Here is a 17,424-nt window from a genome sequence, read left to right as displayed (position 1 = left end):
GGCAGATGGCCAGCGCATGGCCAGGAGGATGGCCCGCAGACTGGTTCTACTCTAGTTCTTCCAACTGGGTGCCTATGCTAACTGTAGGGTGCCTTGTACAAAGCTGGTGTGTATTTCTTTTCTGCTCATGATTGTGGCTGATTCCCTCTCCCAAGCTACCCTCCAGAGCCCAAAGGCCAGCATCTGGGAGTCTTGGCCTATTAGAAGCGTATATCTTGGAGGCCGTACTGTCAGCTTGCTTTATTCTTAATTGGTTTGGCCCCCTGGCTTGACCTTGGACCTCTGAGACTAGCTAGGGTTTGTTTGGAAGCTAGTCCATGAAGGGGAGGGCGCCATCGGTGGAGGTGGACTCGAGCTCCACTCCCTCTCCAAGAGGCAGGGTAGTCCGAATAGGCACTGGAAGAGTAAGACGGGATGTTTGGCTGCGATGTGTGTGGCGGCCAAAGATCCGAAGCATCCCTGCCTGGAAGGCTGCGGCCCCTCCAGGTTCTCAGAGCCCGCATCTCCCATATCTGCAGGACATCAACAATGCCTGGGGTTGCCTGGAGCAGGCCGAGAAGGGCTACGAAGAGTGGCTGCTGAATGAGATCCGGAGGCTGGAGAGGTTGGATCACCTGGCGGAGAAGTTCCGGCAGAAGGCCTCCATCCACGAGGCCTGGACCGATGGTGAGCCAGAGCCAGCTCCCGCCTCCCTGCCCCATTTCTGCTTTCCGACTCCCACCCAGCCGCCGCCGGCTACAGCTCTTTTCTTTTGCCCTCGTTGGTGTCTTCTTGTTTGTCTCTGAATAGTTCTCTGGCATCGGGCAGGTTCATTCACCCCTGGGTTGCTTCGGTTTCCGTGTTTGCCAAGTAGGAACCGTAGTACCACCTCCTCGGTGTGTGAGAACTAAGTGGCCGAGGGCACAGGCGTGCTGCGGAGAATTATGGACGGCAGTTTGGGGAAAGGGCTGCTTCTTCCTTGTTCTGCATTGCCATTTGTTCTCTCCAAGGCCTTCAGTGTGTGGCTGTCAGTCCTGGCATTGTCCCTGAGAAGCGGTGTCTATTTGTCTGTTTCCGGATTTCTGAAATGTGGATGTTGAGGTCCCACTGTGTCGTTTCCTAGGCTGGTGGCTGACCTCTGCTTGTTGACCGCAAGGCTAACAGCCATCTGTGAGATGGTCTTTTTCCCCCAGAAACTGGCTTGGGTTAGAGTGAGGACCAGCTCCTGCCCATTTTCTTGCACTCTGCTGGCCACAGTGGCCTGAGACAGAGCCACTGGCCGCCGGTGCCTAAGATCTCCTTACCCAGCCCTGGTTCATGTTCCTCTGGCCTCGGGTTGGAAGTGAATAGGGAAGACCGTATTCTGTAGCCATCTGGGAGTGGCCTGGCTTGGTAGGAAAACACCCGGCGAAGCGGGTGGGTTTAGGATTCCATCTAAGTACATGTGGAGTTACCGAGTGAAGGGGATTGGTGGAGATGGCTCTGACCGCCCACTGGTATTTTTTTATTTTATTTTTGTTTTGTTTTGAAATAGGAGTTCATCGTGTAGCCTTGGCTGACCTAGAACTCACAGTGTAGACCAGGCTGGCCTGGAACTAAGAGATCCACCTGCCTCTGCCTCCCTAGTGCTGGGATTAAAGGCATATGCCACCACACCCAACTAGAATTCCATTTCTTAAGACTAAGGAATTAACCCTAAACATGGAAGACATTGTGTGCACAGGGCTATCTGTGGGAAATCTGGCACAGTACAGGCTGGGATGGGGTGGGATCCAGGGCCCCACAGAGCAATGAGAAGCTCTATTGGAGAAATCTGGCCAAGAAATTATCCATATCCATGGGTTCTGTGTCTCTGGATTCAACCAACTTTGAAGCAAAATGTTAAGAACAAAAAGGAATTATGTCTATGCTGAGCTCATACAGACTGTTTCCTTGTCATAATATGGACGAACAGCTATCTACATAGATAGCATTTATACTGTAAGCAACCTGAGTGGTTTAAAGTATATAGGAGACCTATATACTTTATAGGTGAATATATGAGAATACACACACACACACACACACACACACACACACACACACACACACACACTGTGTCATCTTGTATAAGGGATCTGAGCATCTTGGGATTTAGGTATTCTAAGGGGGTCCTGAAATGAATCTCCCACAGATCTTGAAGGACCACTTTACCCAGGAAGACCCTGAGGTCCAAGTAGAAATTCTCATAGTGTGTGCTGCTAAATATTTTTAAAGCAAGCCAGGTGGTGGTGGCGCATGCCTTTAATCCCAGTACTTGGGAGGCAGAGGCAGGCGGATCTCTGTGAGTTCAAGGCCAGCCTGATCTACAGAGGGAGTTCCAGGAAAGGCGCCAAAACTACATAGAGAGACCCTGTCTCGAAAAAAAAAAAAAAAAAAAAAAAAAAATTAAAGCAGAAAACATTTATATAGGAATAGATAAACTCATTTATTTGTAATCTAAACTTACTGTGTTATGATTTTAAAGGGAAAACAAAACAAAAGAACTAACCCAATACCAGAAGAAAGAAGTGCTTTACTACTGGACATAGCTCTTAGCCTCACAGCCTAGCCTTTATGGACCAAGAAGGTATGCCGTCCTGTGATGGCATAGGCAGAGAATGTTTGTGTACACGAGGCTAAGTTTGCCCGTCCTGAGAGGGTCCTTCTTCAGGCAACTTGGAAGCTTTTTAGGGAGGTCATTCCTCATCCTTGCCTTCCTCCTTTAAGGGCAAGGCCAAAAACACAAGCGCTGCCCTTGCCCTGGGCTGAGGACATTACTGACGGGCTGAGAAGGCTCTAGTCACCAGTGGATGTGAGCAGCAGAGGCCACAGGTTCACTGACTGTGCTGATACTGTCTGGGAAGAGGATCCCTGTCGGGCTTTCAGGACGTAGCCATAGTAACTAGAGAGATTCTAAGACTCAAAAGTACCTCTGAGGTACTCCCCGGCTCCCCCGTTATTCCATAGAGCATATATGGCTGTGTTTCCTACTGTTAGAAAGTGGGTATGTGGCCTCATGCATTTCTGCATATTCCTGCATAACCTTCCTAGACAACTAGTCTAAATGCCCTGGAAATGCTCCCTGCAGGGCAGTGGTCTTCCCAGCCTCTTCCCATACTTGGATATTCTTGCTGCACGTCCACTCTCTTACCCTGTAGATTGGTGTACAGTGAGCACTTCCATGGGAAGTACCCAGACCAAACACACTTGCCTGGCTCTTGCTCAGCTGTGTCCCATCCCCGTCTCCCGCCTCCCTCACCCCAACCCCAGGCAAAGAAGCCATGCTGCGGCAGAAGGATTACGAGACAGCTACCTTGTCAGAGATCAAGGCTCTGCTCAAGAAACACGAGGCCTTTGAGAGTGACCTGGCTGCCCACCAGGACCGCGTGGAGCAGATCGCCGCCATCGCCCAGGAGCTCAAGTAGGCCCCCTTCCATCTCCTTCCCTTCTGTGCCCTAGTGTGAGGCTGAGGTCTGCTTTCTCAGCTGTTCTAGGTGACGGTGGGAAGGAAGGGGATAGACTGATGGGGGAAAGAGCTGTGCCCATGTGGTCAAGGAGGCAGTACACAAGGCAAGGACTCTTCCTGGTGGGAGAGAGCCTGATCCATTCCATTCTCGTGCAAACATTTGGTCATCACCTGTTACCAGGATAGGAGCAAGGGGTGCTCAAGCCCTGTTTTATTTGACTTTACCTTTCATTTACCTTTTAAAAAATAATTTTTTTTTTCGGAGCTGAGGACTGAACCCAGGGCCTTGCACTTGCTAGGCAAGTGCTCTACCACTGAGCTAAATCCCCAACCCCTAAAATTATTATTTTTTAATTAACTTAAAAGTAATGGGGTTTGTTACAACATTTTTGTACTGTTTTGTTTTGTTTTCTAAATTGTGTATGAGAGAGAGAGAGAGAGAGAGAGAGAGAGAGAGAGAGAGAGAGAGAGAATGTGCGTGCACACAGGCATATGCATGCCATGGCGTGTACGTGGTGATCAGGGGACCAACTTAAAGGAGTTGGTTCTTCCTCTGCTTTTACTGTGAGCTCCAGGAATTGAACTCAGGTCCTCAGGCTTGCACAAGTGCCTTCACCCACTGGCCCATCTTGCCAGCCCAGATTTTATTTTATTTTATTTTTGTTTTGTTTTCTCTTGAGACGGGATTCAAATTGTAGCCCAGACTGGCCTAGAACTCAGTGTGTGCCTCAGGTTAGCCTCAAACTTGCGGCAGTCCGTCCGTCCGTCCGTCCGTCCGTCTCAGCCTCCCAGGAGAATGCTAAGATTAGAGGCATGAGCCACCATGCCTAGCTGCCAAGCCTTAGTCCTTGACTCTGAGCTTTTTCCTTGGGCCCCAGCTGCTTCCTGTCATTGGTCGTTAGAGTCACCACCAACTTGGTTTGTGGCAGGGACTGTTGGTCTCCTGCTCCCAGTTTCCTGAAAGCCAAAGAGGCAGGAATGGGAAGGATGCTGGAAGGTGTGCCAAAGGGAGCACCCCCGGCTCCCCCAAAACCGCTAGTGCTCCTCACATCCCCGGGAACAAGAATGACAGGCTCCCTACCCACCCCCCTCAAGCTGTGTCGTTCATCGCTTGACCCCTGTCTCTTCCCACTCTACAGTGAGCTGGACTATTATGACTCACCCAGTGTCAACGCTCGATGCCAAAAGATCTGTGACCAATGGGACAATCTTGGAGCCCTCACTCAGAAGCGGAGAGAAGCATTAGAGGTGAGGACCCTGTGGTGCCATGTGTCTCTTCTTCCTCCTCCTCCTCCTCCTCCTCCTCCTCCTCTTCCTCCTCGGTTCTCTGCTTTTTAAATTTTCATGACTCCCTGGACCATCCCCTATTGGTGAATTTATTAAGGCCACTCCACGTAGTTAAAAGGAAGATTTATTTAGTGGGTAACTTACAAATGAAGGGATAGGTAGGTCGCGGGGTCTGGGGAAGGTGTATCGCAGTCCAGCGGTGTTCTCTGGAGCTCTGCTCAGTCAACTTCCACCGTCCAGGGTCCCGGAACAGAGCGAGCACTCACCCATCCCGATCTCGGATCTCCAGGCTCCTCCCTTGGCCCCGCCTTGTAGGTGTGACAGTTGCCGAAGCCTCAATGGGGGTTGGAACTTCCAGATCCAAGCTGGAATGGCTACCCACTATAATCCCCATCTCTGGCCTAATGGGAAGACTCCCTTTGGCCGAGAATGTGTGAACTTGGCCTTGATGGAGATCCTGCTCCTATCCCAGTGACCTTGTTAGTCCCGGACCTTTGGAGGGTTTTCCTGTTCTGTAAACCAGACCCTCTTGGGACCAGGGCAAGTGATTCCAATGTGAGGTGATCTGTCAGTTGACAACCAAGACCCAGAGCCACTCAGGAACTGGTTCTTCCTGCCTCATCTGGTCCAATGATTCTAGACCAAGATGCGAGGGGGGGGGACTGGCCTTTGAGGGTGACTCTGCTAAACATTCCACCCCCCTTGATACTCCCAGAGAACAGAGAAGCTGCTGGAGACCATTGACCAGCTCTACTTGGAGTATGCTAAGCGGGCTGCACCCTTCAACAACTGGATGGAGGGAGCCATGGAGGACCTTCAAGACACCTTCATTGTACATACCATTGAGGAGATCCAGGTGGGCATCCCAGAGAGGCTGGTCCTCTTTAGGATAAACTGAAGACCAATATCCCAAGGGTTCCATAGATTGAAAGTGTTAGCATATAAGGTTGTGTGTGTGTGTGTGTGTGTGTGTGTTTAAAGATTGTTTATGTTGTTTATATGGGTGTTTTTTTCTGCATGTATGTATGTGCACCACTTAGATACAGTGCCCAGATGCCCCTGGAACTGGAGTGACAGATGGTTGTTGGCAGTCCTATGTATACTGGGAACGGAACCCCAGTCCTCTGCAAGAGCAGCAAGGGCTTTTAACTTCGAAGTCATCTCCCTAGCCTCCTACCCCCTTTTAAAGATAGGGTCTCACTATGTACTTCTGTCTGGAACTCACTCTGTAGACCAGGCTGTCCTCAGACTCCCAGAGATCCGCCTGCCTCTGCCTCCTATGTGCTGGGATTAAAGGTGTGTGCCGCCATGCCCAGCCTAACACTTGAATTATAGTAACAAGATAATATATGTACATAGAATAACATTCTAAAGATAAAGGGGTGCTGTGACAAGGTTCCCTCCCATAGTCCTTTCTAGCCCCCTGCTCCCTTTTTTAGAGGTAAGTATTATCATCAGTATGATCTTTGTATATATAAACAAATGTGTGTGGGGGGGTTGGTGTTGTGTGTGGTTTTTTTTGTTTTTTTTTTTTTTTCAAGACAGGGTTTCTCTGTATAACAGCCCTGGCTGTCCTGAAACTTTCTCTGTAGACCACACTGGCCCTGAACTCAGAGATCCGCCTGCCTCTGCCTCCCGAGTGCTGGGATTAAAGGTGTGTGCCACCACTACCTAGCAGACATGTATTTATTTATGTGTTCTTTGCACACACAAAAATGTAGACTTTATTATATACCAGATCCCACATCTTGACTTTAACATTAATCGTGGGGCTCCCATTGGCTCCCCTCTTAGATTAGAGAGTTTGCAGGGGCCTAGGGATATAGCTCAGGTGGTAGGGTGCTTGTCTAGCACCCTTGAAGCCCTGAGTTCAGTTCCCACCTCTGCATAAAATGAGTATGTTGGATGCAGGTCTTTAACCACAGCACTCCCAAGGTAGAGGAAGAAGAAAGGGTTTTGCAGGAAGCTGAAGGAGCTAGTATTGAAAGAGAATACCTGGGGAGCGGGGCTGGCCCCACCCAGATCCCTGATCTGGTGGTAGGGTGTTGAACACCCCAGAATGGTGGCTGCTGACTGTACCAGCCCTCAGGACACAGCTGTCGCTTTGCCTTCCTCTGGCCACCCTGCCTCGCCGGCTCTCTGCCATCAGAACCTGGTTTGGTGTCTCCACGTCTTCAGTAGGTGTAGGACTTGGCCTTCAGAGCCCTTCCACCTTTTATTTGGGACCTCTTGGGCTCTCTTTGCTTGTCTTGTCAGAGGAGAGCACTGACTAATCCTGCCATTGTCTATCCAGGGACTGACCACAGCCCATGAGCAGTTCAAGGCCACCCTCCCGGATGCCGACAAGGAGCGCCTGGCCATCCTGGGCATCCACAATGAAGTGTCCAAGATTGTCCAGACCTATCACGTCAACATGGCAGGCACCAACCCCTATACAACCATCACGCCTCAGGAGATCAATGGCAAATGGGACCATGTGAGTTGAAGGGTAATGGGCATAGGCCGAGCCATTACACTTTTTTGTTTTGTTTTGTTTTGTTTTTCGAGACAGGGTTTCTCCATGTAGTTTTTGGTGCCTGTCCTGGATCTCGCTCTGTAGACCAGGCTGGCCTTGAACTCACAGAGATCTGCCTGACTGCCTCCCGAGTGCTGGGATTAAAGGCGAGTGCCACCACCGCCCAGCTATTATACATTTCTTAAGGGCAGGATTTTTATCTGTATCTCACTGGTTTTCATTTATTAGTGAATGAGTTTCTGGTCCAAGCTGACACCTTCACTCTTACTGCATTCTGACTTGCCCTTTTCCCTCACGGAGGGGCCCCCATTTCCTCACCTGGGAGTATGGAGATGTGTGGCTGGCCTGCCTACCGAGTCCCATGGTTATTCTCACCCCAGGTACGGCAGCTGGTGCCCCGGAGGGACCAGGCACTCACAGAGGAGCATGCCCGCCAGCAGCACAATGAGAGGCTACGCAAGCAGTTTGGGGCCCAAGCCAATGTCATTGGGCCCTGGATCCAGACCAAGATGGAGGTGAGTCTTGTCATGGGAAGCCGGCTGGGAGTGTCTTACCTCTTCCCGGCACCATTCCAGCCAGCCAAGTCACCTGGTTACTAGGAAGAACCATGGAGGACTGAGGTCTGAGCTCATGATTGTTCAGTGGTAGGGTATGCCAATGGTTTGATCCCTGTGTCTCACTGGGGCAAAGTAGGAGTAGATGTAACCAACCTTCTTATTAAATAAGAAACACAGAACCAATGCAAAGAAGAAAGCCAAGAGGTCAGAGCTAAGAGCTAAAACCTTACCCTTCCTCCTGCGGTGGTCCTACCTCTCCGAACCAGAGCTACTCCTGTGCTAAAGTCTTTATATAGAGTTCCTGTTCTGCCTTCTCATTGGTTGTAAACCCAACCACATGACCGCCTCATCACGGCCTGTCTGTATAGACCTCCAGGTTTTCTATGAATAGTATTGAAATTAAAGGCATGTGGGGCTGGAGAGATGGCTCAGAGGTTAAGAACACTGGCTGTTCTTCCAGAGGTCCTGAGTTCAATTCCCAGCACCCATATGGTGGCTCACAACCATCTGTAATGAGATCTGGCTCCCTCTTCTGGCCTGCAGGGATACATGCAGACAGAACACTGTATACATAATAAATAAATCTTTAAAAAAAAAAGAAAAAAAAAAAGAAAAGAAATTAAAGGCATGTGTATCCAATACTGGCTGTATCCCTGAACACAGAGACTTACCTAGCTCTGCCTACCAAGTGCTGGGATTACAAGCATACGCCACCACTGCCCTGCTTTCCTATGGCTTGCTAATAGCTCTGACCCCCGGGCAACTTTATTTATTAACATACAAATAACATTTTAGTACAAATAAAATATCACCATACTAGGACACTACTAAGGAACTACCTACGGAAGTTCCACAAGAAGAGCAACTGAATGCCTGGGTCAGCTCAGTCCCTCTGGGTTGCCTTGTCCCCATTGCCGCTCCCCCAGGCAGTGGGCCTGATCTTTTTAAGAAAGAGTGCCGAGCCTCTTATAACAAGTACAGGATATTTTGTGGGATGTGTGTGATGGTGATCACTGAGCATCTTGAGTGGAGAGTCCATGTCAAGTTTATGTGGGTGTGCACACACACACAAGCGCACACACACACACACACACACACACACACACACACGCACGCGCACTTAGGTACATGCACTCCCAAGACTCTACTTGTAAATACTCGGTAAATATTAACAGGACCGAACTGAATGAACACAAGCTGCTTTTACTGAGAACCACTTACATACATGAGTCAGCGGCTGGCGGAAGTGTACACTAGGCCTGGCTCATGGAGTTGGGGTGGCTCCGCAGGGCTTGGCCAGCCATCCTAGAGGCGAGAGAGCAGGAACAAAAAGAACTGTAGCAGAGGCACACCAGGTGAACTGAGAAATATGAGGGGTTCTGCTCAACGTGACATAGTTGGGAGATGGCTGTGAGCAAGGCTCTGGAAGGCGTTTAAACAGCAAACAAAGGAATGAGCACTCGGGTCAGCCGTTGACCCTGCCCTCCAACCCTTTCCTCAGGCGAAGGTGGACGATATATCACCCAGTGCCAAGGCTTAATATCGAACTACAGGATGCAGCTTCCTTACCAAGGAATGTCCATGCTAAATAACTTTTTATGTTCAGTGTTGCCTGTTCTAGCCTCTCTAGGGCTGGGATGCTAGCAGAGGTGACCATGGGGGACTGGTCCCTGCCACCTAAGTGCAGAGTGGGCTGGTCTGACGTTATCTCCTTCCTGATGCGCAGGAGATTGGGAGGATCTCCATTGAGATGCACGGCACCCTGGAGGACCAGCTCAGCCACCTGCGGCAGTATGAAAAGAGCATTGTCAACTATAAGCCAAAGATTGACCTGCTGGAGTGTGACCATCAGCTCATCCAGGAGGCGCTTATCTTCGACAATAAGCACACCAACTACACCATGGAGGTAAATAGGCTGGGTCCTGCTTCTCTGAGAGGAAGCTGGGGGCCCTTCCTGTCCTCCACTTGGAGTATCATCTCCCAAGGAATCTGGTTGTAGGAAGAGGAATGCTCACTCTCCCTACCCCAGACTCTTTACCTTCAATCCACAGCACCTTCTGGATGCCCCAGAGAACTTGTTGCAGGTGTACATATCTGGTCCCTAGTTCCAGAATTCAATTCATTTGTTCTAGGGTGGAACTTAATGAATCTCAATTTTTAACAAGCACTTCCCAGTGATTTTGATGCTGGTGGGCTCAAGACTGGCCTAGGTACCAGCTTTCTCAATGATGTTAGCTGTTCGTTCCCTCATGGTAGGATGTGTCCTGAGGTTTGCCTTGTTAAGCTGTTTCCTCATTGTTCAGATATCATAGAGTGTGCTTCCTCTGGCTGGAGTGTTACTTACTGTGTGATCACTGAGACCACCATGATGTATTTGGCTTGTCTTTGACCAGAAGGCCATTATATGGTGCCAGCCATCTTGGGTTTTGTGGGGTAGGACCTGCTAGGAGGGGATCGCTCTGTCTTTTGTTCTTCAGTTTTTCCCGCCGCAAAATCTGCCTTCCTTCACTGACAAAGTTCATTGGCAAATCTGGTTCTCGTTGCTCTTCCTGCCCCTTTTAGGCCCTCTGTCCCTCCAGCTGGTCATACTGTGACTCCAGACAGATGATCAAGCTAACCGTTTTGGCCTTTAAAAATAATATATATTTATTTTATCTTATGGATATGGGCATTTTGCCTGAGTGTGTGTCTGTGCACCATGTGTGTGCCTGGTGCCCAAAGAGGCCAGAGATGATATATTCTCTGGAACTAGAGTTATAGATGGTTGTGAGCCACCATATGGGGGCTGGCAATCAAACCTGGGTCCTCTAGAAGAACAATAAATTGTTCTTAACCACTGAGCCATCTCTCTAACCCCTACTTTGGGCCATTTTTGAGTTGGAAGGAGGAATACTTAGACATGCTGGAGCCCGGGCCTGGTGTCCCTTTCTGACAAGCTCGTCACTTGCTCCTAGCACATCCGTGTGGGCTGGGAGCAGCTGCTCACCACCATTGCCAGGACCATCAATGAAGTGGAGAACCAGATCTTGACCCGGGATGCCAAAGGCATCAGCCAGGAGCAGATGAATGAGTTCCGGGCCTCCTTCAATCACTTCGATCGGGTGAGAACCCTACTCCTTGCTCCCCTAGAGTGGCCCCCAACCCCCGACCCAGAGCCCTGGAGGGCACTGCCCAGGGCATGAGCCTGGTCCTTGGGTAGGTGAGGAGGAGAGAGAGGGAGGAACTGATAACAGCCTGCCCTGACTCAGTATACCCCATAGAGCCAGGCTTTCTGAGCTGGCCTTGGAAAGCCTGCCCTGCCCTGTAAGCTTTCACGGCATTCCTAAAGACAATGCTACTGTGGGTGAGGAAGAATCTTTCATCCTTGTTCCTCTCCTGTGAGAAACCAGTCTTTGGGAATGAGGCTGTCAAAGCCACAAGTAAAGCCCTGTGCCTATTGGCTGTGGGGACTGTCCTTACCTCCGCCTTGGGACAAAGGAGCAAAAAGAGACTGCCCATGCTGAGGCTGCCTTTGGGACCTGCTACTGGGGACGTTAGAGTCCACCGTCACGGCTCCTCACGCCAGCTTCAGGACAGGCTACATTGTCAGTGGGCTGCACATTCCTGGTGCCCTGAGCCTGGGGACAGCCACAAGGGAGGCGAGGCATGAGGTCAGGTGCTGTCGGTCCACCACCCTGCCTGCTTCACTGCCCTCCAGGTACCTGGCGAGGTGGGGGGCGGGGTAGGGTTCCGGGAGACATCAGGTAACCCGGGGCACTTCTGGGAGCTTTTCACCCTTGTGGCTCATCATGTTCCCCCTCCGGCCCTGCTTTCCCAAGCAGGACTATGTGTGCCAGGGACAGGGCCCCCTCTGGAACCTTGTCCGTGTGTCTAACTGTGTGCACTTTTATTTCCCCTCTCCCCCACCCCTTACCCTCCACCCTCTCCACCCGCATGCCTTTGTCCCTGTGTCTCCCCACACACACACCACCTCCCACCCTGGGGCATGGCCCACCCCCACCCCCCACCCGTACCCCCTCACGGCCTCCTCCTCTTCCCTGGCACCGCATGGCTCGCTGCCTGGCGCACCACGGCCCCAGGATCACTCCGGCACGCTGGGTCCTGAAGAGTTCAAAGCCTGCCTCATCAGCTTGGGTTATGATATTGGCAACGACCCCCAGGTACTTGCCTCCTGCATGGAGCACGCTCAAGGGTGGCCTCTGGGGCGAGAAATAACGCATTTCTCCTTTTTTCTCTTCTCTCTCTGTCTGACTCTCCCTGTCCCCCTTCCTGTGGGCCATGGGGCTCGTCCTCTTCGGCTATCCCTGCCTGTCCCTTGTCGGGTTCCTCTGACTTCTGTCCTCTGCCCGCGGTTACTTTCCTGGGAACCTGCCTGGGTATCCGCCTCTCCTCCCTCATCACGTCTCATCTGTGGACTGGACTGCTGCATTTCTTTGCTCTGACCTCCTTCGACGTGTCCCTTCTCCATTCTTCGGCTCTTCCGAATCTTCACCATAAACTCCGCCCTTCCTTTCTGCTGTCTTCCTGGCCTCTGGCTGGTCCTTCCTCCTCCCACCTGTCTGTCCCGTCCTGTGTCTTGGTGCCACTGCCCCACAGAAGAAGACGGGCATGATGGACACAGATGATTTCCGCGCCTGCCTTATCTCCATGGGTTACAACATGGTAACGTAAACCCCATCCTCTACCTGCCAGGCTTTCTGTTGCCCTGGCCGGGAGGCAGCCACCTAACCGGAGAAGCTAAGTCTTAGTAATGGTGGACCTGAGGCCCTTAGGTTAGCACTGCCCTCTCCAGGGGAGCCCCTTACCCCCATCCTTGGGGAAGATGGCACCTGAAAACCAGACGACCCATGGGGCCAGGGTATGGCTGAGAGGCTTGGCCTTCTTATCTTGGTCTCTGCACTAGCTCGTCTTATGGTACTCACTGTGGAGAAAGGGCTTTTCATTCCCATGGTGGACACCAGCTGTGGGTGGCCAACCCCAAGGCATATAGGAATGACAGTTCTGCTTTGTCTTACGTGAGACAGGGAGGTATATATTTCTGCCCTGATAACAGCCCCCATCCAGGCCAGCCACCACTCAGTGGCTGGCCCAGGCTTCTCTCTAGTGTGTCCCCACTTCATCCAGCTTTCTGAGCAGGACAGGACACTTAGCTGGATAGACAGGTGGTTCCTGCCTATTGAGCCAAATACAAAACCCATGTGATGTCCAGCAAGGTTAAGGGCTTGGCCAGATGTGTACTCAGTAAGTCCCACTTGGCCATCAACAGTTTGTGTTCATCTGAAGTGATGGAAGCCCCACATAGTAGTTGTAAGAGTTAAATAAAGTGATCATGAGTACTGTGCACACGACTGGCGCTTAGGAAATATGGAGGGATAGGGAAACAGCAAATTCTTTTTTTGGTTTGTTTGTTTATTTTTGTTTTTTTGAGACAGGGTTTCTCTGTGTAGTTTTGCACCTTTCCTGGAACTCGCTTTGTAGGCTAGGCTGGCCTCGAACTCACAGAGATCTGCCTGCCTCTGCCTCTGGAGTGCTGGGATTAAAGGCGTGCGCCACCACTGCCCGGCAGGAAACAGCAAATTCTTGAGCCAGACTGCCTGAGTTCTAATCCTAGCTTCCTACTTATTAGTTGTGTGACCTTGGGCAAGGCCTGTCTTGGCCTCGGACTTCCATACAGTGGAAATAATATGATTTTATTTAGTTGTGGTGATGATAAAATGAATTATAACATATAAAACATTTAGAACAAATAGTAACTGGCATATAGTACATGCTATATAGGTGTTATCCTTGCTAATGTTATTGTCATTATAATCAATACCACCATTATTTTCTGTAAAGGGAACTCGGGGGATCTGTAGTGGGTGGGAAGTCCTGAGTCTCCAACTATTAAGTCACTGTCACACCCTTGGGGCAACCCAAGCCGATTCAGAGGGCTGTCGTGCCCTCCATAGGCTACTCAGGGCTCGAGGTCTACCCAAGACACTCCAGTAGGCCATTAGCTGACAGGTGTGGGTTGGCTGTTTCCTCCAGGGAGAGGCAGAATTTGCCCGCATCATGAGCATTGTAGACCCCAACCGCTTGGGGGTAGTGACGTTCCAGGCCTTCATCGACTTCATGTCCCGAGAGACAGCTGATACAGACACAGCAGATCAGGTCATGGCCTCCTTCAAGATCCTGGCTGGAGATAAGGTGGGTCTCTCGTGGCTCAGGCACTGTCTCGACTCTGGTCTGTCGGGCACATGGCTAGGATATGAGCAGCACCTCGGTCATTCCTCCTAGGGTCCCATGGGGCCTCTCCGCCCAATCTATAATGCCTTGGGCTCAGCTAAGTTGTTGGGACATGGTATTGGCTTAGGAGGGCCATCGCAAGGAACCCTGCAAGTCACCAAAAACCACTGTGTTGAATGGAGGAGGCAGGTGCTTCAGAGTGTGTAGCTGGAGGAGTCAAGCCACCTTGTAGGACCCAGAAGCTGTCTAGTCGAAATGACTAATTTTGTAGAGGAAGAAAACAGTCCAGAAAGGGGAAGTGGTCTCCTGACTTTTGGAGTGAACAGAGGGTAGCCCCACTCTTCCTCACACTGGGGCCCAAGGGACTCACAGTTGTAGCACTTGAAGCTGAAAAGTCTTTGGTAAGTCTTAGGGCAGTGGTTCTCAACCTTCCTAATGCTGCTGTGACCCTTTAATACAGTTTCCCATGTTGTGATGACCCCCTAGCCATAAAATTATTCTTGTTGCTACTTCATAACTGAAATTTTGCTACTGTTAATATATCACAATGTAAATATTTGATATGCAGGATACCTAGTATGCGACCTCTGTGAAAGGGTCATTCAGCCCCACAGGGTTCACGACTCATGGGCTGAGATCACACGGTTTGAGAGCTGCCATCCTAGACCCTTCAACTCCGATGTGTGCATGAAGGTGTCAGATCCAGTGGAACTGGAGTTACAGACAGCTGTGAGCTGCCATGTAGGTGCTGGGAAGTGAACTCGTGTCCTCCGAAAGAACAGCCAGTGCTCCTAACCACTAAGCCATCTCTCCAGCCCCCCCTTCAACTCCTATAAACAGCAGCGTCCAAGTTGATTTATCGGGTGGGGAAGGAAAGGAAATTCAGAGGCCCAGGCTGGGAGCTGGCTGAGGTGTGTGGCAAGGCCCACACTTGCAGACTGGTGAAGAGAGCTGTCTGTAGCTGTGATTCCTAAACTGGACATTCATTCTGCTCTGTGGGACACTCCTTAAGTTTTGTTTTGTTTTTTTGTTTGTTTGTTTGTTTGTTTGTTTTTTTGGTTTTTCGAAACAGGGTTTCTCTGTGTAGCTTTGCGCCTTTCCTGGGACTCACTTGGTAGCCCAGGCTGGCCTCGAACTCACAGAGATCCGCCTGGCTCTGCCTCCCGAGTGCTGGGATTAAAGGCGTGCGCCACCACCGCCCGGCCACTCCTTAAGTTTTGAACTGGCGGAGGTCTTTAAAGAGCCAGCTGAGTGGCTGTGGAGGGCTCCTAGGAAGTGATGTTCTGCTGGAGAACCTTTGAAACCGAGCCAGCACATGGTTACTAAAACCAGTAGGATGAATGAGAAGAATCTGGGCGGAATTAGTTTGGAAAGAATTTGAAGTGGGGGGCTGGAGAGACGGCTCAGAGGTTAAGAGCACTGGCTGCTCTTCCAGAGGTCCTGAGTTCAATTCCCAGCACCCACATGGTGACTCACAACCATCTGTAATGAGATCTGGTGCCCTCTTCTGGCCTGCAGGAATACATGCTGTATACATAATAAATAAATAAATCTTTAAAAAAAAAAAAAAAAGAAGAAGTTGAAGTGGATACTAAAATGGAAAGCATGAAGTTTTAAAAAATTATATATACATATGATATGTAATATGTAAATACATCATATGCACTTAAATATATATGTACATACACACAGACATCTGTGTTACATGTACGCATGCATGTATTGTACGGATCAAGGAGACCTAGGAGGGAGAAAACGGGTACCTAACATTTTTGGCAAGTTTGCGACGTAGGAATTGCGGCACTGCCGCGTTGCTTTCCGGCCGCTGCCAAGCTTTGCGACCCTGACCATGCTTTCTCCGCAGAATTACATCACGGTGGACGAGCTGCGCCGCGAGCTGCCACCCGACCAGGCCGAGTACTGCATCGCGAGAATGGCCCCCTACGCGGGCCCCGACTCTGTGCCCGGTGCTCTAGACTACATGTCCTTCTCCACCGCGCTGTACGGCGAGAGCGACCTCTAACCGGCCCCCGCCCCCTCCCCCTCCCCCCTTGGCCCTCTGCGCGTGCGCCCCGCCCGCTCCTCCTCCTCCTCCTCCGCCCAGTCCGGCTCCTCCTCCGCCCAGTCCGGCTGTCCGGGTTTGGTTTCAGCTCAGCCACCAGGGGACTAGCTGCAACCCGGGCGGCACCAAGCCTCCCTGCCCGCGAAGTGACAGTTTACAAAATTATTTTCTGCAAAAAAGGAAAAAAAAAAAAGTTACATTAAAAAAAAAGTTTAAAAAAAAAAACCAAAAAACTACATATTTTATTATAGAAAAAAAAAGTATTTTTTTCTCCACCAGTCTTAAATGGAAAAGAAGAAAAATTAACTATTTGCACCGAAATGTTTTTGTTGTGACATAGGAAAATAACCAAGCACAAAGTTATATGCCATTCTTTTTACTGATCTTTTTTTTTCCTTCTACCTGTTCCGTCTGCTGTATTCATTTCTCTAATCTCATGTCCGCCTGGGGAGTGGGGGTAGGTGGGTACTCTTGTCAAAGGCACAGCGGTGCATGTGTGTTTGCTAGCTCACTTGTCCATGAGAATATTTTATGATATTAAAGAAAATCTTTTGAAATGGCTGCTTTTCAAAGAAGATAATTCATGGCTTCTCATTTCTAAGTCTCCTCAATAGTGTGGCTGGCCTGTTTCATGAATGCAGACTTTAAAAAAAAAAATTTGAATGTTGCCTATTCAAGATAGGGCAGACTTGGAGATTATGATGTTGCTTGGCACAGACTGTATTAAAACAACACTCCCGTGACACCTCTTCGTTTTGCTCCTTTTACCGACTTCCAGAAGTGAGGGTGGGGGTGTGTCAAGAATGGTGTGGGATACCTGTACCCACCCACCTCTAGATTGTGAATCTGGTATGTCAATCTTATTTACTTTGGAAAGGGAAAGATGGTTTCCTCAATGTACTGGAAGTTGAAAGGTCATGAATGCATAAGGGGATCCGCCTGATGGCGAGTTCCACTGTTCTTGGTTCTCTGTAGCATCTGTGGCTTCTGCATGTCCCCCAGCCATGGTTTTTGCTACAGAGGACAGTTTGAATTGTGTCAGGGTTGTATTCCCCTTTTCATACTCTAAATGTCACATAGAGGGCTGGGGCTGTAGCTTGGTGGCAAGGTATGTGATGAGCATTTCCTAGTCCCTAGAACCCCAAAATGTACCACAGATAACAGCTGTTGAGCCTCACAGGGAAGCTCATTTACACACACACACACACACACACACACACACACACACACACACGTATCTAAGACGATATGATGATAAGCTCCAACTTATCATCTAAGTTTAATGGGGGAATCTATATAGTTGCCAGAA

The 17,424-nt window shown here is 50.1% G+C and overlaps 1 protein-coding gene across 4 annotated transcripts in view; it reads left to right on the top strand.

Moving 5' to 3' along the window:
* Actn1 (actinin alpha 1) overlaps positions 1–16,672 on the top strand; it is a 99,665-nt gene extending 82,993 nt beyond the window's left edge. For 2 of the 4 annotated variants that reach the window (XM_059279220.1, XM_059279222.1), the window contains exons 11-21: positions 519–666; positions 3,271–3,421; positions 4,606–4,714; positions 5,469–5,609; positions 7,047–7,229; positions 7,649–7,783; positions 9,552–9,731; positions 10,780–10,926; positions 11,905–11,985; positions 13,856–14,014; positions 15,918–16,672. In XM_059279220.1, the coding sequence (XP_059135203.1) occupies positions 519–666; positions 3,271–3,421; positions 4,606–4,714; positions 5,469–5,609; positions 7,047–7,229; positions 7,649–7,783; positions 9,552–9,731; positions 10,780–10,926; positions 11,905–11,985; positions 13,856–14,014; positions 15,918–16,076 (1,593 nt within the window). In that variant the 3' untranslated portion in view covers positions 16,077–16,672. Of the gene's footprint in view, positions 1–518; positions 667–3,270; positions 3,422–4,605; positions 4,715–5,468; positions 5,610–7,046; positions 7,230–7,648; positions 7,784–9,551; positions 9,732–10,779; positions 10,927–11,904; positions 11,986–12,421; positions 12,488–13,855; positions 14,015–15,917 lie in introns of all 4 variants that reach the window. The other 2 variants (XM_059279223.1, XM_059279221.1) reach the window with 2 other exon arrangements.
* Positions 16,673–17,424: the final 752 nt, after the last annotated feature.

The sequence above is a fragment of the Peromyscus eremicus genome, chromosome 14 (genome assembly GCF_949786415.1).
Source record: "Peromyscus eremicus chromosome 14, PerEre_H2_v1, whole genome shotgun sequence".
NCBI classification, from domain to species: domain Eukaryota; kingdom Metazoa; phylum Chordata; class Mammalia; order Rodentia; family Cricetidae; genus Peromyscus; species Peromyscus eremicus.
This window is presented reverse-complemented; position numbering and strand designations above follow the sequence as displayed.